This window comes from Microcaecilia unicolor, chromosome 1 (genome assembly GCF_901765095.1).
Source record: "Microcaecilia unicolor chromosome 1, aMicUni1.1, whole genome shotgun sequence".
Lineage (NCBI taxonomy): Eukaryota > Metazoa > Chordata > Amphibia > Gymnophiona > Siphonopidae > Microcaecilia > Microcaecilia unicolor.
This window is the reverse complement of record NC_044031.1, coordinates 494,068,211-494,094,432: the sequence shown is the minus strand read 5'-3', so window position 1 is coordinate 494,094,432 and position 26,222 is coordinate 494,068,211. Positions and strand designations below refer to the sequence as shown.

At 41.1% G+C, this 26,222-nt stretch overlaps 1 protein-coding gene across 1 annotated transcript in view; it reads right to left on the bottom strand.

The window, feature by feature from the left end:
- LOC115477536 (lipoxygenase homology domain-containing protein 1-like) overlaps positions 1-26,222 on the bottom strand; it is a 428,353-nt gene that overhangs the window by 245,866 nt on the left and 156,265 nt on the right. Inside the window, exons 16-18 of the mRNA XM_030214471.1 lie at positions 22,107-22,162; positions 21,657-21,689; positions 2,891-3,060 (exon numbers count right to left, since the gene is read on the bottom strand). Of these exons, the coding sequence (XP_030070331.1) occupies positions 2,891-3,060; positions 21,657-21,689; positions 22,107-22,162 (259 nt within the window). The remainder of the gene's footprint in view (positions 1-2,890; positions 3,061-21,656; positions 21,690-22,106; positions 22,163-26,222) is intronic.

Below are 26,222 nucleotides of genomic sequence, written 5' to 3'. Positions count from 1 at the left end.
TTTTTAAGATGGTTAAGAACTTACAAGAGACTCTATCACTGTATAGTAAATTTACCTTTGAAACAGCAGAGAAATTTGTTGAGAGTGATAAACAGATAACCACCTTGCAAAAGGATGTTGAAAAATTGGTTCTCAGGTGCTTTCTTGCCAAGCAGCAGCAGCATCTGCTGTTAAATATAGCCTTATGTTGCATATGCTGTTAGAAAGTGTGGAGAATTCTGCAAGGGCTTTTAACTCTTACTTGTTTCTTGTCTCCGATGGAACTTTTTAAAATGTACATGAAAGATGTTACACAAATGGCTTTTGAACTTGTAGATATAAAGGCAATGATATATGACAAATTAATCAAGAGGGTGACTTTGCTAACTTAAATTCTCCTGACAGTTTAGATCTTACAAAATTTCTCTAAAGATGCAATAGAGAAGCATTCTACATTGTTGGTTTCCATTACTTCTTTAGATAAGAAAACGGCAATTCTTAAAACTTATTTTAAAAATAAGGGTATACCCGTTTGTGGTCAAAAGGTTTCAGTGTTTCCAGTTGTTTCTAGGCCAACACAATTACGTCGTAAAGCTACAACTCAAGGCTAAGGGTTTGGCTGTGGAAGGCACTATCTTTCTAACATTTCCTTGCAAATGCCTGCTAACATATCTTCCTGGAACCTAATCATTTGGAAATATTCTTGTCTTTAGCCGATAATGAGTAACTGTATTGTTCTGCTGGTTATGTTTGTTCTGGGATATTGAAATTTATTTCCAGGCCTACAATATTGTTTTCCTGAAGGATTTCTTTATTAAAGTATCTTTTGTTGACTTCAGCTGATCCCTTGATGTGAACTTGATAGCACTGAGTATTTGCTTTTTGTTTATTGTGGATGTTAACTACTTAATTGGCAGCACTTGTATGTGTGGGTTTTGTAAAATGAGGCGGGTACATGTGAAACTGTTGCACTTTTACCCAGGAGTTGTAAAATCACCAATCCCACGTGTAAATGCCAATACCTCCATCTGAAATTTTTCTTCACTCAATGTGTAATTAAACTCTGGAATTCATTGCCAGAGAAGGTGGTAAAAACAGTTAGCTTAGCGGGTTTTAAAAAAGGTTTGGATAGCTTCCTAAAAGAAAAGTCCATAAGCCATTATTAAAATGGACTTGGTAAAGTCCACTGCTTATTTCTAGGATAAGCAGAATAAAATGTATTGTAATGTTTTGGGATCTTGTCAGGTACTTGTGACCTGAATTGGTCACTGTTGGAAACAGGATACTAGGCTTGATGGACCTTCGGTCTGTCCCAGTATGGCAACACTTATGTACTTATGTAAGAATAAGAAAAGGTCTCTAGCGTCTGACAGGGGATCAAGGAGGTCTTGATGTATTAGAAAAGTTTAGGCAACCTAGTGCATTGAGAACTTTATTATAGATTGTGCTGTGGGACAGATAGGTCTTCCTATTACATATTTATTTTTAAAGTCCTCTGCTTGTTTTATACTTAGATCCACTTCTTTAGGGCCTCTTTTATCAAGCCATGCTAGCGGTTCCCATGCAGCAATCTGACAAAGCCCATGCAAACTGAATGGGCTTTGTTGGCATTACCGCACTGGGAGCTGCTAGGGCATCGTGATACAAGGGGCCCTTAACGTTCTATTTGGGATACAGAGAAATACTGTTTTTCCTTCTTTTTTTCCTTTTGCTTGGGCTGCTTGGATATCTATATATATAAAAGGCAACCCCAACGTTCTGAAGCCTCCACGGAAGTTGAGGCGCCCGAGATATCCGGTGTGCCCTGGAGTGTCTGCACCGCCCTCGCGTCAAAATGTCATGACGCGTCAAAACGTCATGACGTCGAGGGCGGAGCTATTGACACTCCAGGGCCGAAACGGCCCACAGCGAACAAGGCAAGTAGCTTCGAGGGACGGAGGGAGGGGACCCCTTGCTAGCGCCCGTTTCATTCCGCTCAGAAACGGGCATTTTTTCCTAGTTTAATAATATATATTTTTTCCTTTTGTATCTCATTTTTGATTCAAATGTTATTTGCTTGATATAGATATAGATAATAGAAAGAAAGAAAAGACAAGGCTATCTGTCAGAAAAGCTTTTACCAAAATACAAAAATTCCAATCTCTATAATCTACATACCACCTAATTCTTTGAAAGTTACCAAAAATTGCATGCGCAAATTTGGGTGCGCAATTTAACTAAACAACAAGCTAATTAGTGTCAATAATTGGCTTTTTAACAAGTAATTATTGCCACTAATTTGATTTAATTGGTATATATACATGTACATTTTGGTGCAGAATCTGTGCCAAAATTTCACATACATTAAAAAAAGGGGGCATGGAAACGGGAGGGTCATGGGTGGAACGGGGCATTCCTAGTATTTACACTCATTGTTATAGAATAACAAGGACACATGCCTAATTTACACATGTATATTTGCAACACATTTCAGCTGGTGCAAATAGCTGCACCTAAAGTTAGGTGTGATTCCCAGGTATGCCTAACTTTAAGCGCAGCTTATAGAATAGCGCTTTTTCTGGCGTCATACATAGAACTCACCCCAAAATGGGCTTCATATGTTTCTAAGCTTCTTTTATTTATTATATGTTCTTAATTTTGTAATCTACCTTGTACCAATTGTATTGGTAAATGCAGAATGTAAGTACCAATTACATCTAAATAATTAGATTGAAAACTTATAACAGCAGAAATAATACACAGTTTACTTCTACAACACCTTATGAAAAAAGTAACTGTCCCACAGAGAAAGTTGTATCAATAACGCACAGTGCATAGCATGACTGCCATTTCAATGACAATGGAATCATTACAGGAGAGAGAACCTTTATTTTTGTTATTTTTGCATTAGCATCATGTATGTGTGACTTACAAGGAATTCATCTGTAGCTCCAGGAAGGAAACATATGGATCTCTGCTTTAGTGAAGAAAGAATTAGGTCATCGCTCTTGCCCTTTGAGCCATAAATCGCAAGGGTTATTTTAGACTCTTGAGGCTCCGGGGAATCTTTTGCAGTTTTAACCCATACTTTCCACCGTCCTTCTGAAAAGAAGTACAAATAATTGTAAACGTGCTTTTCTGAAAGGCAGATGTATATGTTTCTTTGCTGTCCAGTTACCATGAAGCAGAATGAGGGGTATTTTCGATATGACATCCAAATCAGATTTTGGACATTTTGCAAAAAACGTCAAAAAATCCAGTGCCAAACTTTGTCATTTTTGAATCACCCTATTTTACACCATTTTGTTCTGAGTGCATCTTTCTTTTAGGGCCATTTTTAAACAAAAACTGTCCAAGGGAAAAACGCACAAAAGCAAGCTATTGGGATATCTTGGAGCCAGCAGTCCTACTAGACTGGCCACACAGACGTCCCTGCAGAACAATGAGGCAGCCTAGGGGGCACTGCAGTGAACTTGACATACAAGGTCTCAGGTACACATCACATTATAACCCCCTTATATTATATGGTGAGCCCACCAGGAATAGCAAAAAATGTACTGTACCTAACTGTATACCACTACAATAGCCCTTATGCCTGCAGGTGTCACCTATACGTGGGTTCAGTGGGTATTTTGTGAGTTTTGAGACACTCAAACTTTCCACCACAAGCGTACTAATTAGAGTGAGATATGGGCCTGGGTCACCTTCTCTACAGTGCACTACACCCACCACTAGGCTACTCCAGGGACCTGCTTGCTGCTCTAACAGGAATGGCTCTAACAGGAATGGCCATTATATCTGCAGCTGTCATACAACCTGGTATATACTGTAACTTTCACATCATAGGGAGGTGGGAGGGGATCAGTGACCATGGGGGAATTAAGGGTGGATCATGCCTTTATCTCTCCAGTGGTCATCTGGTCAGTTTGGGCACCTTTTTGGCACTTAGTCGTTATTGAAACAGGTCTAGCCAAAAACATGTTTTTTTTGCCCTGGACATTTTTACAATGCTCCATTATCGAAGAAAAACGTCCAAATCGTAAGCACACCCTAGTCCCTTCCAAAACATGCCTCCAACATGCCCCCTTGAGATTTAGATGAACTGCAATAACATCTTAAAAATTAGTTTTGAAAATTGTGATTTGGATGTTCTTTAAAAAAAAATGTCTATCTGGCGCTTTGTGCTGTTTTTCTGTTTCAAAATTGAGCCCCAATATGTGCAATTAACAAGTTATTTATTTATTTATTTAGTTAGTTAGTTATTTATTTGCAGCATTTGTATCCCACATGTTCCCACACACAAGCAAGCTCTATGTGGCTTACAAGACAATAAGAAACAGGGTCAGGTAAGGAAGGGGTACATGTTTTTTTTTTAATTACATTTTTGTACCCCATGCTTTCCCACTCATAGCAGGCTCAATGCGGTTCTGAGAGGCCGATATTCAAAAAGAGCAGAAGGTTTAGGACTTCTTTTACCAAGCCGCGCTACCAATTCCCGGGTTCGGCAAATGAGAGGAAGCCCATTCAATTCGTATGGGCTTCCTTTCATTTGCCACGTGGGAATCGGTAGTGCGGCTTTGTACAAGAAGCCCTTATTTTCAGCCATATTTAGATGCATAAGTTTTCATTTGTAATGCACCAACATTTAGGGCCAAAAAGCTTAGGCTCCTAAATTTAGAACTACTATTCATTTTGCCTAGATCTGAAGCCCAATTTTGTATAGGTTGTATAGATTAGCAAAGAGATGTCCAAGTCGGGACATTCTCAGTTTGCAATGCATTTTACAAAAAAACATGCTGAACATACAGCATTTTGTAAAATACTTTTGAGGTTGTGGGAAAAGCAAGTGTATTTGGCAGCAGGTACAGTGGGAATAGTCATTAAGCGGAAAAAAAAGGTCAAAAGCAGCATCACTCAGGGGTTTGTATATGTAAATGCTGCTATTTAGAAGTGCAGGTAGAACGTTTAACAAACTTTTATGTCTAAGGGGAGCTCATTAAGCAGCCAGGCTCCACTCTGTTTGCTGTTCAAGGTACTTTTGAGTACCGAAAGGTAAGCACTATCCCTCCCCCACCCCCCACCCCCAAATCACTCCTTCAATGGACAGGTCCAAGTAAACTTTAGATAACAGTTTGTGCTAGGGAATAGGTATAAATGATGACAGAGAAATGTTTTGAAGCAAACTTGTATTTTTGTTGTAAGATAGAAAAAACACATATACTTTTTAGGTCTGCCCAAACCAGAATCAAAACACATGCTGTATGCAGTGGTTATCTATTCAAGGTGTATCTTTTACATATGCACCCCTTGCCAGACAATCAGAGAGCAGGAGGAAGATTGCGGATAAATTGTATGACATTTCTCACTTCTCTTCCAGGCAAAGCTCTGCAATCCACCCCCACCCCACCCCACCCACCCCCCAACACACACCTTCAAATCACCTGTGCTCCAGTCTTTGCCTGGGCAGCAGCAGCATTCATAGGTTGCCTGTGCCTGCACAGAGACTTTCTGAACTATCCCACCCCTTCTGATGTGACTTCCTGTTTTGTGAATGGCAGGATTTATTTATTTATTTATTTATTTATTGCATTTGTATCCCACATTTTCCCACCTATTTGCAGGCTCAAAGTGGCTTACAGAGTGTGGTTATGACATAATCATTTCGTGATAACAGGTACAATTCTTATAGTTTGAATGTTGGTAAGTGAAGATAGGCATAGTCATTTCATGATAACAAGTACAGTTATTACTGTTTAAAGATTAGGTAAGGGAGGATAGACGGAAAGTGTTAGGTAGGTTAGAGGTGAACTGCGGTAATTGTGTGGATTGTTGAAGTAGTTTTGTAGGATGGTTCAGAGTGAGAGAAAGTCCTGGTTCAGGCACAGGAAGCCTATGAGTGCACTGCCGAAGCCCGGGCAAAACTGGAATGGAGGTGATTTGACCATACAGATGGGGGAGGGGCGCGAGATGCACCCCCTTGTGAAAAATTCCTGAATACATTGCTGGCTGTGTGTATATACATGTAAGTATCAGCTTTCTAAGATCTTTATTAACACTTCTATGACCATTTACATGTCTAAATTTGCTTTTCCCACATGTAAATGGCATCGCAACCTTCTAAACAGACCTCCTTAGACTTCTAAGGTAGGTGTCTAGTGCAGAAAATCACTGGAAAAATACCTAACTTTTACCCTCACCCTAACTCTGTCCCAATAGAGAACCACTTTTGGGGCCCTAAAACATCAATCTAATACAATTAGGACCAATTTAAGGGTCAGACTCTGAAGGTTATGTGGACTTCCCTGGGAACTGAAACCTTACCTGTTGTCAATGATCAAAACAAATAGATTTCAGTTGTTTAATATACCCAAGTGAATCTGTCCTTAGATATTCAAGCCTCACAGTATCAGCCTACACCTGCCTCTCTCCTCCACTGAGTTCTCAAAAAGGGGCTTAAAACCCACCCTGTATCAACTTCCAAAATTAGGGAGAAGCAGATGTTGAGACAAGCTGAAAGGCAACAGCATAAGTTCCCTAGTACTATTACTATGGTGGATAATAGAAATTGTTTGCAGATTTATCAACAGCATGCAATTTCTGTTTTTTATAAATAGCATCTCTCAACCTCAAGCACTGTTTGCATCTGTAAACATGTTAACGTCCTCAGACAGAAGGTTTAATTTTTGTTTTATGATTCACTGTCAGGGTTTGAAATTGTGTTCCACAATGGGATAATAAGAATGTGTAATTAAACTGCCTCTTCTAATGTGAATGTGGTCCTTGAGGATACGCCCATCAATACAAAGTAGGCTGAATTTTCACTGGTTTCTGTAAGTCAATAGTGATTGTTACAGGGATTGAATTATGGGTATTGAATCCCTGTTTTTGGGTCCTGGTTTAGGTATCAACATAGGCAAACGACTTGGGTGCAAGATTTTGAAAGTACCAAATAGATTAAAGCAGAATCTGCTCCTGCTTATTTGGGTGCCATGTGCATGTGGTGCTTCAAAAGGACACCACTGTGATACTATGGTCTTCCTCTGCTCCTCTTGTGGATCTTCAATTGTTTGGATCTCTGACACCCCCCTCTCCCAGTGAACTGCTGTCTGGTCTTGCCAATGAGCACCAAAATCTAACCTAATCAAACCTCAGCATTTACAGACTGCTTATCCTTCCTATAGGCCCAAACCAGTTTACCCAACATTAACCAAATATACTGTGGGAATTGACATTTGTTTAAAATAAAAAAAAAGAACATATATTTATCAAAATCTGATAGAATTAGCAGTTTTTCCGAGCTAAATATTTATAAAATAGGAAAGTTATTAAATGCTTCCAAAACAAAAAAAAATTAAGAAGACTTTCATTTAACAGGTAGAACTAACCCATTTCAAATGTTAGCAGCTTGAAAAAAATAAAGCACCATTCTAGATGTTCTTAAAATGTATACCCTTGTCGAGGGAAAAGTTAACACGCAACGATCTGACACATGAAAACTACGACTGAAGGCTGATGTAATTATCAGCTTAGTAAAATAGACTGGACCTAAACCCTGTAATTTTTAAAAACAAAGCAGGCCAGCTTAAAAATTTCGTAAGCTTTGACAACCTGCCTGTTCTAATTGTTTTGAAATCTATGAGTGCAGACAACGTTGATTCTATTACAGTAATTGTTAATAAATGTTTGGCTGATGGTGATGTGTCTGATTTGTTGAGAAAACAGCATTAAGTTTATTAAAATTTGATATTCTGCCCAATCAGAAAAACCTTCTAGGCAGTTCAGAAGACTACAATTTAAAATTAGACTGCAGATTAAATGGACCTTACTAATTACAGGCTCATTTATTCACTCTCATTCCTTTCTAAGGTGGTACTCAAACAGTTCCAGGATTTTGTTGACTCCCGAGGGATTTCAGATACTCTGAGACTTTGTTTTCATCTTGTTTTGATGTAATGCAAAGATGATTCGAACAAGGGAGCTCATATATGTTGATGATGCTCAACATTTCGGCAGCATTTGATACAATTAACCTTGATATTGAACAAGCTACTTTCTATCACCATGGGAGGAATGTACTAAAATGGTTTAAATTATTTTTTTTGTGTATCACTTGCAACAAGTCAAAATAGGTGATGATTATTCAGGATATTACAGGGATCAGTACGCTCATCAGCTCTTTTCAATATTTGCATTCAACCAATTTGCCAATTGCTATGAGGCTTAGATATTATTTATTGATTATATACAGAATTACAGCCAAAAAACAGCGGATAGTCAACATGAATTATAAGATCGTAAATCAATAATGGAAAAGGGAGAGGACCTCAGACTGGTGATATTTTTAATCAATAAGATTGCATAGATCTAGTTACCATAATATAATCACTGGTCCTTTACCAACCTCCTCCCTGGGTGTTCACTCATACACTTTTAGTGCATATATAATACATGAAGCAGCCATAGTACAAAACATTTTAACAAAACACAGCTACTTAGCTTGTTGTGGCTTAAAACAAGGGTCTCCCCAACAGTCCCGTTTTGCCAACTGGGGCTTCGTCAGGGGAAGGACACCCTGCAACACCAAGCTATGGCAAAATCCCAGCTAACCGTCAATACAGCAAGACGTATTGACGGCTAGCTGGGATTTTGCCATAGCTTGGTGTTGTGGGGCATCCTTCCCCTGACGAAGCCCCAGTTGGCGAAACAGAACCGTTGGGGAGGCCCTTGTTTTAAGCCGCAACAAGCTAAGTGTTACGTGCTATTCTAGATAGATGCGTGCAAATCTTTCAGCGCGTAACTGCAAACAGGGCATGGCCGTATGTATCCTGGTGCTACACACTGTTCTATAAATGGCACACAACTTGAAGCACTGTTTATAGAATATCGCTCCATGCAGATTTTTGGTTTTTGGCACCCATTTACTGAATCTAATCTCCTATGTATTAAGGTTGTAAAAACCTAATAAGTTATGTTTGAATGTTCAGAAAAGATAAACTATGGTACTAAGCTGGAATGTAAGATTACTAGGAAGGCATCATAAAAGGCCGACCCAGCTGGGCATTCTAATTGATACACCGTGTTGTAATTTTAGACAAATTGGATGGCTACAACTTTATTCTTTGTTAACACCTTTAGCCCTGAATTTTGACTATAGTGATATAATTCCGTTGTCTCTGTACTGGTATATATTATGGCTCATCTTATTCCTTTCTTTATAGTATCCTGTTTTACATATAAAAAGATCTTGTGTGATGCCTGGGAACTCAATAATTTATTGTGAGTGTATTTTAATTGAGTTAGTTCCATAAGCTGCTGGTTGTTTCACAAAGTTATAATCGTACAATCCTGGCCTCCAGCTCTTTGATCTCCTGTTGATCTTGTTTTGTTTTCCATGATGAATAACTAATCATTTTTTCCATGTAAGGCAGTCTGTATGGAGATGTAAATTCCCTCTCGTTACAAGAGAAGAAATTGATGAGAATTTCTTTACTCATGCTTGGAAACCGGATTCAAGCATAAGTGTTTATTAAAGTCCTGTGTGGGTTTGGTCTGCTCCATGTCATCAATGGTAGTTATCAAAGAGAAGGTTGTATGGTCAGAAATTAAAATAGAATGGGTAGAAGTTAAATGTATCAGAAGTGTATGTGATTTTCAGACCAGAAAATAATCTAATCTGACATAAATTTGGTGGGGAGCTGAATATAAGTTGTAATCATGGTCAGTGGGGTTGCCAAAAATCTGTCAATCCTAATGTAGAGATCATACTGTGGAGATCCTCCAATGGCTTTATTTGGTAGGTCAACATTGAGATTGTTGGTCCAGTGTTAGATCTAAAGCAAGACTGAAGTCACCTTATCAGTTGCACTTGGAGTTAGGAGAATTTTAGCGATGGAATGGAAGAATTCTGGGGTATCCTGCATGGGTGCATAGATATTTACCAGAAACTATCATCTACCCATAACCTTAGTCACCAAAAAAGCCCATTGACCATTGGCATCTGAGATTTGATTCAGAATTTGTATCTGAAGGGATTTCTTAAAGATAATGGGCAGAACACCTGTTTTGTGAACCACTGGGGAAAATATATGATTTGATAATCACCCTGTCTGATGCCTCCTGCAGGCTGATAAGAACAATTGTGATCCCTGCAGAAAAAAAAATACTAGGTCTGTATCTAAGATTTTAAGAAGATTGAAAACTTATTTTCTTTTAATTGGATGGTATAGTCCATTGACGTTCCAGAAAATAATTTAAAGTTTGGACACATAGGGGTCAAAATTCAAAGCAATTTAACCGGCCAGAAACGGTTCCTGGCCAGTTAAATTACCTGTTAGGGATAATTTAGCGACACTTAACCAGTTAGTTCTGAATTGAAAACTGGCTATTTGGGAGTATTCCGGAGTAGAGTCAGCACTTGGCTGGTTAAGTGCCAATAATCAGCACTTAACCGGCCAGGTTAACCGCATAAATAGGACCACATAAAAGTCAGTCCTATCTTTATGTGGTAACCCATAGACAATTAAGTGCTGAATGGCACACTTAACCTGGCTATGCATTTGCTGGCTCTGGAAACCCCCATAATTCAATGCTGGTGCCTGGACATGGCCCAGCATTGAAATTTTGGGTTTAATGCCAGTGGTGGTCATCAAAATGTTGATCGCCACAGGCTGAATATTGGACCTTTAAATGATAAATATTTTACAGTTCACAATCCAATGATCGTAATTATGTGATGAACAACCAGAGAGTATATACTGTCCATGTGTCCCATCTGGTTTGAGACAAGAGCTCTTCCCAACAGCAAATGAAATTGAAAACAAACGACTGAAGAACAGGTGCTTACCCTGCAAAGTATCAAGGGTCTGGATGTTAACTCAGAGCCCACAGAACTCAAAGCCAACATATCATCTGTTCCAAAAATTAAAATCTATATCATATTATTCAAAATATCTCATATATGCCCCAACTCTGCATCAAAATTACAAAAAGCTAATCCATGGGTTACATACGCACACACATACACTCTGAAGATCAGTGCTTCTAACATCTGTCACTATGGACCAGTACCTCCTCGCTTTCTAGTATTCTGGCAAAATTTCTTCTAATGAATAACTAGGATGACAGAGAGAACAGGTGAAGATAATCTGTGGGGCCTGGTGCACTCAAAGATGTTGCATCCCACCCTAGGACTTATCAGATAAAGTCCAAGTCTAAGTTTGCTAGAGCTCTGAAGCTTCATTATGCATGATGCCAATTTTCTAGAGGGACATGTCAATATTCAACTAACTCAAAGAAAAAATGGGAAGTCAGTCCTTTGGAAGTGGAAGATGCATCATTGCACATGTAAAGATTCTAGGAACTCCTGCAGCTTGGCTGGCTCTTCATACATAGTAGTTGTTGTGTATCACCGCATCCATGCAGGTGAGAGAAGGCCTTAAAAGGTGTCTAGGGGGGTCATTTATTAAAGCTTAGCTCGAGTTATCAGCAGCAGGCCTCATAGGAATAAAGTGGGTCCTGTGCAGATAACTTGAGCTAAGCTTTAGTAAAAGATCCCCTAAGTCTTAAGATTTGACACATGGCTAGGAACTCCTTTCACTTTAAAACATTTGATTTAGCTATGTCTGGAACCATGAGATTTTTCCTCCCCTGAAACATTCCTTAAACATTACTGGTGCTTGGTCTTTCACCATTGTTATCTGTAGGGCCTGAGGATACTGTAAAATTTTTGCCACTTTAGGGTATGGGTGATTAGAATCTGGAGTGGATCATGAGGGGACCTGATAGCTCATCTCAATTTTGAATAGCAAAGTGAAGGATATACTGAGGAGCTTTTTGATTAACTCCTAAAGGAATTCCACCATGTGATCACCCTCAGTGCTCTCTGGTGACCCCAATATACACACATTGCTTCTCCAATTATGATTCACCAGGTCTTCAACTGCTATCTGGAGGTTCCATATCTCAACCTTGTTCCAGGACATTTGCTGTACAGCCTCCTCTGAGTTAATTGTACATTGTTCCAAAGCATTGGCGCATTGTTTGGATGCTGTACACTGCCCAACCAACAATTCTGTGTCTGTCTGGACCACTTTAGCAGCCTCTAATTGTGTTTGGATCATTTATTTGAGAGCATATATTTTTACATTGAGCCTGCAAATAGGTGGGAAAATGTGGGATACAAATGCAACAAATAAATAAATAAATAAAATATAATGTCCAAGGTGGTTCCAGACTACTCATGCAATGCCATCTTTTCTGCCAACATCTTAATGATTTCAAATCAAAAATCACCAGAGCTTCAGAAGGCCTAAATGTGTGGAGCATTCAGCAAATGTGTCTACGTGGATTGAGTTCCAGCATGAGCCCTGTGTACTTCCTTTAGTTTCCTGTATGACACCACCCACCACAACTGGAAGTCTCTTCACAAAATTCCTAGCTGATGTGCCTCATACGTTAATGACTGTCTTTCATATTCATCAGTGGATGCTGCCCAAGAAAGTACCTAGAGTGAAGTCAAGGCATCAGCAGATGTCAAGACAGCATTCACAGAAAGGGTGGCCTATTGGTTAGAATATCAAACTGGGAAAGAGGAGACCAGTATTCAAACTGAGTTTCTTCTGATGATACTCCTTATGACTCTGGGCACTCTTCTAGTGTCTGAAGTATACATTTAGGAGTAAATTGAAATTCTATAAGTTGGGCCTGAAAATTGGAGCCGAAAATTTAACGCACAGTGTGATTCTCTAAGGAGTATGCATCCTTTATAGAAATATGCTTAGGCAAAAACCACACCTAATGTAGGTGCCTGCAATTAGGCCTGCTCTATCACAATTTAACACAGAGTGAATCTCAAGTGGGGGCAATCAAATATAATCAATGGAGCTACCCCTCTGAAGTTCAACTTCCTTCTCAGCTGTAGCCAAAATAATTCTCATCGCACATCCAATTACAATATTTAGAAAACACTTTAACATTTTCTCATCTATAAACGCTTATAGGGGCCCTTTTATAAAATTGCGTAAGGGCCTATGAGTGTCCAGCTTGTGCCAAATCAGCATTACCACCTGGCTACTGCATGCTCTGGGCAGTAATTCTGAATTTGGCACTGCCTAAAACACGTGGTAGAAAATATTTTTTTATTTTCTTCCGAGTGGTGCTTACCTGGCAGTAAACAGCAGTGGGCACGCGCTGCATGCCTACTGCCCGGGTAACGCGTCAGGCCTTACTGCTAAGTCAATGGGTGGCGGTAAGGTTTCAGGCTGAAAATGTATGTGCGCTGGTTTTTATTTTGCCTCATGTCCATATCTGGCCCCTTAAAAAAAGCGCCCTTTTTTCTAGGATGCAGTAAAAACTGGCCCGACACGCGCCCAGAAGACGTGTCATACTGCCGTGGCTTAGTAAAATGGCTCCTATATTTCTTATCAAATTCCAAACTATATTAAACACTTGAAGTCTACAACATTCATAAATCTCCATATATTCAGGTCTCATTTCAATCATGTCGACCACCATGGAATATATGGCGATTTATGAATGCATTTAGTTAGCTTGTTATTTGCTTTTTAATTCTTGAATGCTTTATTAATTTTATTATATTTTAATTATTATTACTGTTTTAGTATTGTTATTGTTACATCCTGGTGTATATTCAGTTTCTTTAATGTGTAATCCGCTTAAAACCGTAAGGTAGACTGCGGAATACAAGCCACGTTAGGTTATATTACTGTAAATCAGCATTTATGTATCTACTTTTTAGAATGCCCATTTATTCCACGTCAATAGCAGGCATAAATGCGTCCGCCTAAATGTAGCACTTTAGTGTAACTTACAGTATTTTGTAAATTACACACATAAATATTAGGCAATCCCCTGCCCCATCCATGCTTCTCCCTCTGTGAATGTCCCCTTGCATTTACGCGCTAAAACAGTTGTGTGTAAAAGTTACAGATACCGCTGAGTGTGCAGCTAGCACTTACACATGTAACTGTAACAGTCATACGCATAAGTGCTTGTATTTTAGAAGTTATGCACGCGATTGGCGTCTAACTGTAGGTGATCTGTTATAGAATGAGGGAGCATAATACTTTTTCACTTATTATAAAAACACCTCGCTTTAGACTGCTGTATAAAATATCTGAGAAAGAAAAAAAGTCCTCTACATTACAGATAATGGCAATGCAGTCAAGAATGTATCCAGTCCCTGGGGGAAGCTGTTTATTGAGTGAAGGATAGTGTGAAATGTTCATGTTCTCTAAGGTCAGACAGTTACTTTATAGTGTGTATTAGTGCAAAAGAGATTTTCATTCCCTTGTGCTTACTGGGTTTACTTTTGTCTACAACTCTAGCCAGACTAAAGTGTACAATTGTGGTTTTGTTTTATTTTCTTCTTAGAATATGCAAGACCATGAACCAGGCAGTACATGAAATAAAACATACCAAATAGCTGGGTATCTGAAATACAATTGCAGTACTGTACAAAATCATTTTGTGACTCATTCCCCTCAACTGGAACTGACAACAGCAACAGTATGAGTTGCAGATACAGTGAACAGTAGCTATACAGTGTTTTATAGAGAGGCTGCTCAAAACCTCAAGTGGTATATTTCTGACATGATGTCATATCAAAGGCTAATGCCCCCTTATTATATCTGAAATTCTTTAAGGCATTCCAACAATTTCCTTGCAGCCCAGTCACATATGACCTCACACAGACTGATGAAAAGCTAGATGCCAGAAAACTGAATATAGTGGTAAAAGAGAAAAACACCAGAATGAAATTGATTATAGAGGTGCCGGTCCGAAGAGATTCATGTGGAGAGAGGAAAAATCCTCAAGCACCAAGAAATGCAGTCAAAGACTAGGAAATTGTGGCAGAAAGATACAGAAATATTTCTCCTCACTTGGGTGCCACAGGCTTAATTAAAAAAAAAAACTTCCAACCACACTTGGATAAATTGCCTTTACACGTTACATCTTATGAACGCCAAAAAAAGCTCTCTTTTATACAATGAAAGTACTACAGATGACATTACTATGACTCAAATAATCTCTGTAGACTCTCATGTGGCAGGACATATACTAGATTTGATATTACTTCACGAAAACCTTTCACTTTTAGTGTCTAACCTTCAAGCTCTACCTATTCTGTGGTCGGACCATTACCTAATTTTATGCTTATTGCATCCTAGAACTATTGTCTCACCCACTTCGCACTGTGGCTCCCTTTTAAAAAAAGGTGGTAAGCCCCCAATGTGGGCTTACCTCTCGCTAAAAAGGAACTACTGCTGGGCTACCACAGCAGTACGATGGCAGTTCTCACCCCCAGTGCACTGTCATATCTGGCAATACAAAAATATATTTATTTTTGCAGCGCCGCTGGGTATCCAGCAGTATTCAGGTAGTGCCACGTGCTGCCCGGTTACTGCCGGGTTAGTGCAGGAGCCCTTACCACCACCTCAATGGGTGGTGGTAAGGGCTCCCCCTCGAAATGACCACACTACAAGTGCTTTACTTGCTGCACGGCCATTTCCTGCAGAAAAAAAAAACCTGCCTTTTACCCAGCTGTGGAAAAAGGGGGCCTTGGTGCACATCAAAAACACACGCCGACACCAATGCAGGCCCCCTTTTGCCGCAGCTTGGTAAAAAGGGCTCTGAAATTGTAAACCCAGTCCTCACTTTGTGTATCAGGACCCGCTCACTTCTTCGCCTTTATTTACCTTTTTTCTGTGAATTTTCTGATTCTCCCTCTAGAACAGGCAGCTTCCTGTTGGAACAAACCTTAAGGCTCAGTTCTCCAGTACCTCTGACCAATTGGATACTACTGTTTAGCCATAGCCCAGGAAGAAGTGCAAGCATAAATTCCCTTGGTTCCATCGTGGGCTGCATTTACTTTGCAACAAGTTTTCCAAGCAGAACGCCACTGGCGTAAACATCGCACACTTGATACTTTCATACATATCTATATGTCTTCTACCAGATACTATACTTTTGAAATTAAAACATCTAAGCGAAAATATTATACCATCCATATTTGCAATTCTCAAAATTCTGTGAAAAAAATCTCTAGATTATTTGCTCAGTTAACTGATATTTTCAGCATAAATGCTCCTGCCTCAACTCTTCCTGCAGAAGCTTTAGGCTGCCACTTTGTAGACAAAGTAGCTACCCTTTGTAAATCCTTAGTCTGTACTAACTCACAGTCTCTACCCCCTAGATCTCAGTTTCTCATAAAATTATTCCTTCTTCTTGGAGCTCCTTCACATTACCATCTCTTACTTCCCTCATTGTAACTCTTTCATACATGTCTTACAACTTGCCTCATAGATACACTTCCTTCTAGCTGGCTAAAACCGTGTCACTATGGTCTTGCACCCCTACCTCTCCACTTAATAACATCCAGTCTTTCTTCTGGAATAATGCCAGCATGCTAGAAAAAAGCAATAGTTAAACCAATTTTGAAAAACTCCTCTTTGGATCTTTCATCAGTAGTCCATTATCAACCCATATCTAATCTTGGTATAGTCTCAAAAGTTGTAGAAAAAGTGGACTTTGAACAACTTTGTTCTTATGTTGACCAGCTATTTATATTCCATCCTCATCAAGCAGGTTTCCATTCTAATCACAGTAGTGAAACCGCAGTTGCCTCACTTATATGTGATCTCCATTCTGTCCTTCTAGTCTCATTGGATCTTTTGGCAGCTTCTTAGTTAATCACTTCCTTCTTCTCACATGTTTGCAAGAGATAGGCTTACTGGGACCATTTTGGCTTGGTTCACTTCTTTTCTTTACAGTAGAACCTTTTCAGTTGTCACTTCTACCACCACTTCTAGAGACTTAACTTCAATGTGGTGTTCCGCAAGGCTCAAAATTGTTTCCTCTGCTTTTTAATATTTTCATAGGTCCCCTGGCAACCCTCTTACAGGATCACAATATCTATTTATTTTTTTACACTGATGATATTCTTAGTCTTTACTCAACCTCTCCTTTTTGTCCAGACCTAGTCTTCTTACAAACTGCTGTTAGCTTTATAAATATGGCTATTTACACATAAATTGTTGCTAAACACTTCAAAAACCACTGCATGCTGGATCACTGGCACACGTGGAGGGGCATAATCGAAAGGGGCGCCCAATTTTCCGGAGGACGTCCTCACAGGACGTCCCGGTGAAGGGGCGGGGAAACCCGTATTATCGAAACAAGATGGGCGTACATCTTTTGTTTTGATAATACGGTCAGGGACGCCCAAATCACAAAATTTAGGTCGACCTTAGAGATGGTAGTCCTTAGAGATGGTCATCCCGGATTTTCAGCGATAATGGAAACTGAGGACGCCCATCTTAGAAACAACCAAATCCAAGCCATTTGGTCGTGGAAGGAGCCAGCAGTCGTAGTGCACTAGTCCCCCTGATATGCCAGGACACCAACCGGGCACCCTAGCTCCTTAACCTTGTGTGCTGAGCCCCCCAACCCTCCCCCAAAACCCACTACCCACAACTGTACACCACTACCGTAGCCCTAAGGGGTGAAGGGGGGCACCTACATGTGGGTACAGTGGGTTTCTGGTGGGTTTTGAAGGACTCACATTTACCACCACAAGTGTAACAGGTAGGGGGAGATGGGCCAGGGTCCGCCTGCCTGAAGTGCACTGCACCTACTAAAACTGCTCCAGGGACCTGCATACTGCTGTGATGGAGCTGGGTATGACATTTGAGGCTGGCATAGAGGCTGGAAAAAAATATTTTTAAAAGGTTTTTTTGAGGGTGGGAGGGGGTTAGTGACCATTGGGGGAGTAAGGGGAGGTCATCCCCGATTCCCTCCAGTAGTCATCTGGTCAGTTCAGGCACCTTTTTGAGGCTTGGTCGTAACAAAAAAAAGACCAAGTAAAGTCGCCCAAGTGCTCGTCAGGGACGCCCTTCTTTTTTCCATTATCAGTCGAAGACGCCCATGTGTTAGGCATGCCCCAGTACCACCTTCGCTGCACTTCCGACATGCCCCCATGGACTTTGGTCGTCCCAGCGACGGAAAGCAGTTGAGGATGCCCAAAATCGGCTTTTGATTATGCCGATTTGGGCGACTCTGGGAGAAGGACGCCCATCTCCCGATTTGTGTCAAAAGATGGGCACTCTTCTCTTTCGAAAATAAGCTTGATAGAGAACCAGCCTTGGTGCCTATCCTATTCAACGTTCCAATTCTTACAGTTAGATCATTTGGTTACTTGGGTGTGATTCTTGATTCTTTGTTATTATTCAAACAGCAAATTTCCCAAATGGTTAAGAAAAGATTTTGTGGCTCCGTCACATTCGTTCCATTAACTGAAACTGCTCTGTGCACACTAAAAACAATCAAAAGAACCTGGGTGTTTCCAAAAGACAAGACAATCTATTCTGAAATTCCTAGACAACAGCCCTCTTCAAGTACTACCCTGAATATTCCTGGATGAGTATCTTAGAAACTGGCTGCCAGGACATATGTGACCAGCTATACCAGTTCAAACTGACTTTTCCTCAAAACCTATGTCTTCATCTCAAAACCCAGAAATAACCAGTTTCAATTGTCTCTGCATTGTGATTGGATTACTATGCATCAGGTGACCTAAGTTCCTACAAGACAATTATAGTCAGACTTCACTCTCTCTCTCTCTCTCTCTCTGGACTGTTTTTATGTGCACCCAAGACAAGACCTCTCCATGTGCTACCCCCATCTACTCTGCCAGTATAAAACATTCTCTGTTAGCAAAAGGATCAACATCAAGCTCCCTTCTGCATACACAAGAACTTCTCTCACCACCCTGTCTACCCTGAAAGAAGATAGAATACATCTGGACCCAAATCAGAGTGAGTTCACATTCATCCAGTATAATTAATAATCCAGAGTGTCAATCAATATTTATCATGATCCACTTTTCCCTTTCATAAGATCCCAAAGCTGAGTGCTGTAAAACAATGCATTGCCTGTGAATATCTGTAAATAAACTTGCTCTGCATATAAAGAATAAGAATGTATTTCATCTTTAACTGAGTGTACTTTCTTAAAATTGTGCAGTGCAGGTTGCTGCTGTTCCTCAACACATATATATTAAACTCCTCTTGGGTAAATAACATTTTTAACATTCCCAGCATAAGCACTCACTCTATCACAAGACCCCACCAGCACTGAGATACCTCTGGATCTTCCCACTCAGCAGGGAAGGCACCCATGTGTGAGCAAGCGCCCCACATGTAGCATCCTTCCCTGGACTTTCCTCTCTCTTGGGTCTCAATGCACTTGAAAGTGGCACTCAGGCAGCATGTTCCTCCACCCCCAGGAACCAGTCCCCAGACTTAGTGACTAGTAGGGTGGAAGTCATGCCCACTCGCTGCCAACTTAGGTTCTCCTGCCCATTAACATGACAGCTGAGCCCTTCTAGTGGTAATACTGCAATATTACTGCTGGGGGGGGGGGGGGGGTCAGGCTTCCATATATGTGTATTTTTTTCCATTTATGTGTTATCATTATTAAGAGATTAAGTCCCTGGAAGGAGTCACTGGAGGGAGTGACTGGGAGGTCCCAGGTGGAAGGAAGCCCAGCCCAATGGGAGTGTTTCTGAAATAAAATGCAGGGAGAAAGTGCACTGACGAGAAGATTGACGGGGGAAGTGGAGTTAGCCCCTTCCAAGTGACCCAAAGAAGAAGAAAGGGGATCTCATTGAAAAGAAGTGAATCCCCATTGGCTAAAGAAAAAGAGAGTTGCTGTTAGGAGAAAAACTAACTGTGAAGGACAGCTCTGGGTGGGCAGTGGAGAGACCCAACCCAGGAGCGTGGGATTGGAGCCAAGGAGTGCCCATCCCGTAGTCAGGGTGAGCAAATGCAAAGTTCACCCTGGGTGGAGTTTAGACCAGAAGGGTCTGAACCTGAAGTCTAGAGAGGAGCACTGCCTTCGGAACACTGTTTTTGGGGATAGATAGGGACTGGAGCTGTAAATAACCCTGTTTAAGAGTGCCTTGTAACATATACCCCATTAGGAGCAGCATACAAGAGTTCCACTGGGGGAATACCAGAGGAAGATTTTCTTAAGGATTGTACTATTTAATGAAGAGTTCATACAGTTGGATGTTCCTGTGGTTCAAAGCTGAAGAATAAACTTTGAGTTTTAAGCTGCTGACTGCGGAGTGGTCATTTGGATTGAAAGATGCACAGCTGTCTTTCCACAGGCAGCTTATCTTAACTGCCAGCCTTGTTTCCCACAGGGGCTTTCGACCTGATTTTGAGTTTTCTGGGGGAGAAGAGGGTCATACCACCTGCTAACACTTATTTCCCCAGGTGGAGGCACCGCACACCAAATCAGCGAGTGATGATCCGACGGAGTCTGCACTTCGCGGAGGCTCCAGCCCACTCAGACCCCGGAAGCACCTAGGTAAAGGGGCATTACATATGGAAGCCGTATCTCTTCTGTGCACTACTCTCTCACCAACCCCACTACTTCACAATGAGGTCCTTTTGTCTCTTATTCCCCAGTGATCAAGGTGTGGCATGCAAAGAAGGGCAGTGACAATCCAGGACTGGAGCATCATGCAGTTCAAACCATGGCATTCCAGCCCTCGGCAGCAGAGGAGAAGGACATAGCTTGTGGCGATTCCACTGCTTTCTTTTGACTATTGAAGAGAATTCAGCAAGTGGTCAGGAGGAGAAGAGCTGTGCAGACTACTGTCATTGCCATTGCTTCCGCCTGATAAGCCTGTGCAAAAATCCTGGAATGCAAACCTTAACATCTTGCAGCTGAGATTAGAGCAGAGAACAGCTGTAATTGAATAGATGATCTCTTGTGCATGGTAAAAAAAACAAATTGCATCAACTTTATCACTTGGCGTATTTCTGACTCTTTACTTTCAGATGCTACAGTAGTTTGGTCTTAGGGTGCAACTGCCAAACTATGAGCCTATCTGTAATGCCTGTGCCTATTTATTTATCACATTTATATCCCACTCGATCTTTTAATTCTCGGCGGGTTACAATAAAACTTTTTAAGGGAAGGTTTTATATGAATTTTCAGAAGGAAACATTTCCACTTGATACTGACTTAGGCAAAGCACATGCACAAATTTGGACACCACTGGCTCATTTGCTCACTCACTGGGCCCAGCCACTGATTTAAAGTGGCATTATTTAGATAATACAGTAGAAAAGCTGATAGCGCCAGGGTGTCTGGGGAAGGAGCCAGAACTTATCTAGGTACCACCGACATTCAGAACCAATGCGCAGATAACTACCTGGGTAAGTTAGGACAGCAAAACAGTTGTCCTAACTTACCTGAATACTTATCTGGTTACCTCCGGTTACCGGCACTGAATATCATCCATATCTGGGTAATTTCTAGCGTGCAAATTAAACCTGGAAGTAAGCATCACCATGCATGTACCGGGCATTACTGACTATCCTGGTATACATTTAAACACCGTGGTCAATGTTTTACAGCAACATCAGCTGCAGAATTTAAATATCAGAGGTAGTACTTCCACTGTTTGTTTCTTCTCTCTCTCTGTCTTTCTCAGAACCCTGTTTATGCTTCTTGGATATTAAGCACTTTTCTGTTAATCTATGTTCTGTACATTTTGCTTAAAGACTTCAAGTTCTGACCCTGAATTGTCATGCCGCCATACCCCAAACAGATTGCCCATTATTAATGGAGTATAAGTGGGGGAAAAGGCAAAAAGCTTATCTTACTTTCAGTGGATTGTGCCAGGGACTCATCATGACCTATAAATAAGAAAATACATCTGTAAGCGTTTTATCTGTAAATGTATACATTACAATAATAAACACAAGCAGAAGAGGGCAATTAGGAGGCAGCTGTTCAGTACAAATTGCTGTTTATGGTACTACACTTCAGAATCTCCATATAATTTTTTTCTAAATCACAGTTAGAGCCTATTAGTCGAGCACTTCCTTCGGGCTGAAAAATTAAGCCCTGATAGCATATTCCTGTTACTTTACCTAGCTACCCACCTAGTCAAACCAGTTATGATGCTTTCATATTCAAATTTACAAATGGGTATAATGGACACTACTTTTCTTTAGACTTTGTTGCGGAGCTATCACATAGCCAAAGAGACAAGACCAATGGTTTTCTCTTGAAGAGCAATCAGCATGTTAATCATTTGTTATAATACTTACGCATGATAAACAGCTCTGTCTCTGTCTTTCCATCACCTTGGTACTCATCTAACCATCTTGCATTGTAAAATAATAATAAAAAAAAAAATTAAGTTGTCATTAGTAATGGTAATTAGCGCTAATGCAATGTAACTTCATTTTAAATGGTCCTTGGTGTAAACAAAGAACAGCTGTCAGTTGTGCAGCTCAGCAACTCAAAGCACCCCATTATCTGCATGTCTGATAAATCTCTTAATATGAATTTAGGATTTTTCCTATCATGATCTCTTTTTTTCCTTTTTTCAATGGTAACCTCTTAACGCTCTGAGTCCCATTCCAAATACATTTTTACCACTGACGTCTATACAAAATAATGGAGCCAATATTCAGGGGCACTTAACCAGGTGCTGTCAATGAATATCGATTCTAACCAGAGCTTTGCAAATGGGCTAGCCAAGAGGTGGTCTGTGGGTAGAGTTTGGGTGCAGCCACTACTTAACTGGTTAGCGGCTGTATTCAGTCCTCTGACTGTAGGAAAGTAACCAAATATTGTGCGTGAAAATTTGAGCACATGTGCAATTTAATTGAATGACCAGCTAATTAGCGCCAATAATTAGATTTTTAACAAAGCAATTATCGTCACAAATTAGATTAAATTAGCATTTACACATGTAAATTTAGGTGTGGGATCTGTGCCTAAAATGTACACGTGATCTGAAACATTGGGTGGGTCATGGGCATAACGGGGGCATTCCTAACATTTATGCATGTTATAGAATAATGGGGATACGTGCTTCATTTAAGCACATACATTTGCACCACATTTCAGTTGGTGCAAGTGCCCGCACCTAAAGTTAGGTACAATTCCCAGGCGTAAGCACTATTCTATAAACTTTGGGCATGCTTCTGAGATGCACTCACAAATAAAATGGCTCATGACCTTTGAACCATCAGTAATTGTATGCTAACAACCAATAATTATAGATGTTAACTGGTACTGAAATTTGCACAAACATCTGGATGTCTTCTGTAAGGCATGGCACCTAACTCCCATGGTGCACCTCTCAAAAAACAGCATGGCTAAGGGTGTGTCTGGGACGTTCTGAAAAGTTGCATACAGAATTACAGAATACTGCCTAACCGCACCTATCGTGGATGCCGGCATTTACACTAGGTTTCAGCAAGTAACTCCAGCACCCCAAAATTAGGCACAGGATCCACACTAATCGCTATTCTATCACCCATGTTTACTAAATCGTGCGGCAATGCTGACACAGCCCATTGAAAGTGAATGGGCTGTGTCGACATTACCGCAATAACAGTGACTAGAACAGCTTAGTAAACGGGGGGGGGGGGGGGGGGGGGGTATATAAAGCTCACACTGTTTATAGAATAGCAATTAGTGTAAAATTTTTCAGCATCTAAGTTTTGGCGCCATTTATTGAATTTTTTCCTATGTCCCTTAAGGCTTAATTCTATATTGGCATTCAAAATTGTGCGGGGAAATTTGGGTGCGTGCCCAATTTCTATGGGCAATTTAATTGAGTAACAAGCCAATTAGTACTTACAATTGGATGCTAATAATCAATTATCAGTGCTAATTGGTATCAATTAAAATGTAAGCATGCATTTTTAGGCACTGGGATCCCCACATAAAATTTATATGCAGACCTGAAAAGGGGGCATGGGCAGGTGGGGGTCATTCTTGGAATTTACATGCAGTTTTATGGAATAATGGAGATCTGTGCATAATTTAGGTGCCAGAATTTGCACCAGGTTTTATTTGGTGTAAATCCACGTGCCTAAAATTGGGTGAGGATCCTGACGCCAAATGTTATTCCATATAAACAGCGCCCAATTCTGAGCGCCATTTATAGTGGTTAGCATGGAATTTTATCAGTGCCATATATAGAATTTTGGTCTAAATGGCAAAAGCAATGTATATTTAACACTTTGTTAATCTGTTTGTAAGCCCTTGAGCCCAGTCCGAGGCCTAGGAAGGATCTTGGCCAAGGCCTAGGGTAGACCAAACAGGCGCTATGCACAACCTCAGCCACCAAGCCCTGCACACAGAGGACAAGCAACTAACACCACCAGGAAAAGGGAGATAGACCACTCAGGCGTGCCTCACGGCCGAACGGAAACCCACTCGTACAGAGTCCAAGCATGCGGGCCTCATGGCCGAACAAAAACCAAGTCATACACTGGGAAGGGAGAAAGAGCAATAAGGGATCCACCAAGGGACTGGAGCACAGGCAACGCACACAGCGCAAGCTAGAGACACCAGGGAAAGGCGACAATCAGAAGCTACTATAGGAATACACAAGGCTGTACCACATGGCAGTCAAGGCTAATTGAAGTCACTCAAAGGAATACTTTAGGCTGTGCCATATAGCATTCAAAAGTAAAGGGAAGCCACCTATAGGAATACACAAGGCTGTGCCACATAGCGCACAAGGGTAAAAGGGAATCCACACACAAGAATGCACAAGGCTGGCCCCACAGCACACAAGGGTAAAGGGAAGCTGCTTATAGGAATACACAAGGCTGTGCCACACAGCACACAAGGGTAATAAACAAAGAAAGTTGCCTTAACATACACAGATCAGACAAGGAGCAATTCTTACCAAAATCAGGAGACACTCAGCAAACAAAGGGGAAAAATCATGCTAAAGGGAAGGCTGCTTCTGGGACACCAAACAGCAGGAAGCAGGGCAAACACGGCAGACAAAGGTAAGGCAAACAAAGGAAAACTTAAACGAACAGGAGCAAATACAAGGACAGGGAGGCTGCCATCAGAGGCAGGACTACAGAAGGCAAATACTAATACAGCACATAAAGGGTTACACTAAACAAACGAACTGGAATAATACAAGGGGCAAGCTTACCACAAATCACACTACAGCAGCAAGCAGGGAACAGACTCAGGTGCAGTATGGTGAGGCAATCAGGCTCATGCTGGGAATACCCAGCACACACACACAGAATCAACAAGCTATGAGGAGAGTAAGCAAAAACTCCACTGTATACAGAAAGTACCCTAGCACAAACAGAGAGAGAGTAAGCAGGCTTCAACTGACAGCAATCAAACGCTAAAGCAAATGTTTGTAGGGAGAGGTAAGGTTAAGTAGATCTTGGCTTCTGACCAGGGGCGTATCTGCGTAGGGCCATAGGGGCCTGGACCCCCGCAGATTTCGCCCTGGACCCCCTACCGCCATCAACCCTCCCCCGCCGTCACCTACCCCCGCCAAGGTCCGCTTCCTCCTGCCTGCCGGTGCCTTTTACTTCAGCTGGCGGGGGACCCCAACCCCCGCCAGCCCAGCCGAGGTCTTATTTAAGTTTTCTTCCTCGTGCTGTGCTGTTAAAAGCTGCATCCCTTCCCTTCCAGTTTCGGACGGAGTCTGACGTCGCAGCACGTTGTACGTGCAGGACGTCAGACTCCGTCCGAAACTGCTACTGTTGCTGTATTTGCCTTTGTTCTTTGTTTTTTTTTTCCTCAGAATTTTACTGCTGACCCGAGTTGTTACTGGGACCTCCATGATTCCATCCTCTCACCCTACTACTTTTAAAGAACCATAGCTTTCTGTGAATCTGAATCAGCAAAATTGGCAACTGCAACAAACGGAATGCAGGTGGAGACACCTTCGTGCTCTAGCAGCGTTTGCAGCCTATAAATTCTATGTTGCTGCTTACAAATCAGTGCTTGTGGGCGCTAAAAAGCACAAATATACTACTAAGATCTCTAGGGCTCCTAACACAGCCACCTTGTACTCCATGCTTAAGACTGACATTCTCGCGACAACACAAAGACACAAAGTGCTCAACACCTTCTGCATCATCTTTGACTGCCCATTCCCGTCAGGAGTTGCCACCAACCTTAAATCCACCCTCTTTGGGTCCTGTGTCATATGTAGATGTGACCCAAAGCACCATTTCTTGATTTAGCCTTCCCTCTAAGAATCACCTATCCCATATTTTCCAATCTATGAAGCTCACCACTGCTCCTCAGGACCCAATTCCTTCTGGCTTCATAAACCAATTCCTTACACCCCTGCTCCCTTCTTTTCATGAGATTACTCTTGATTCCATTCAGCACTCTGGTTTCTCAGTACAAGCTTCAGAACTATAGAATGCTCT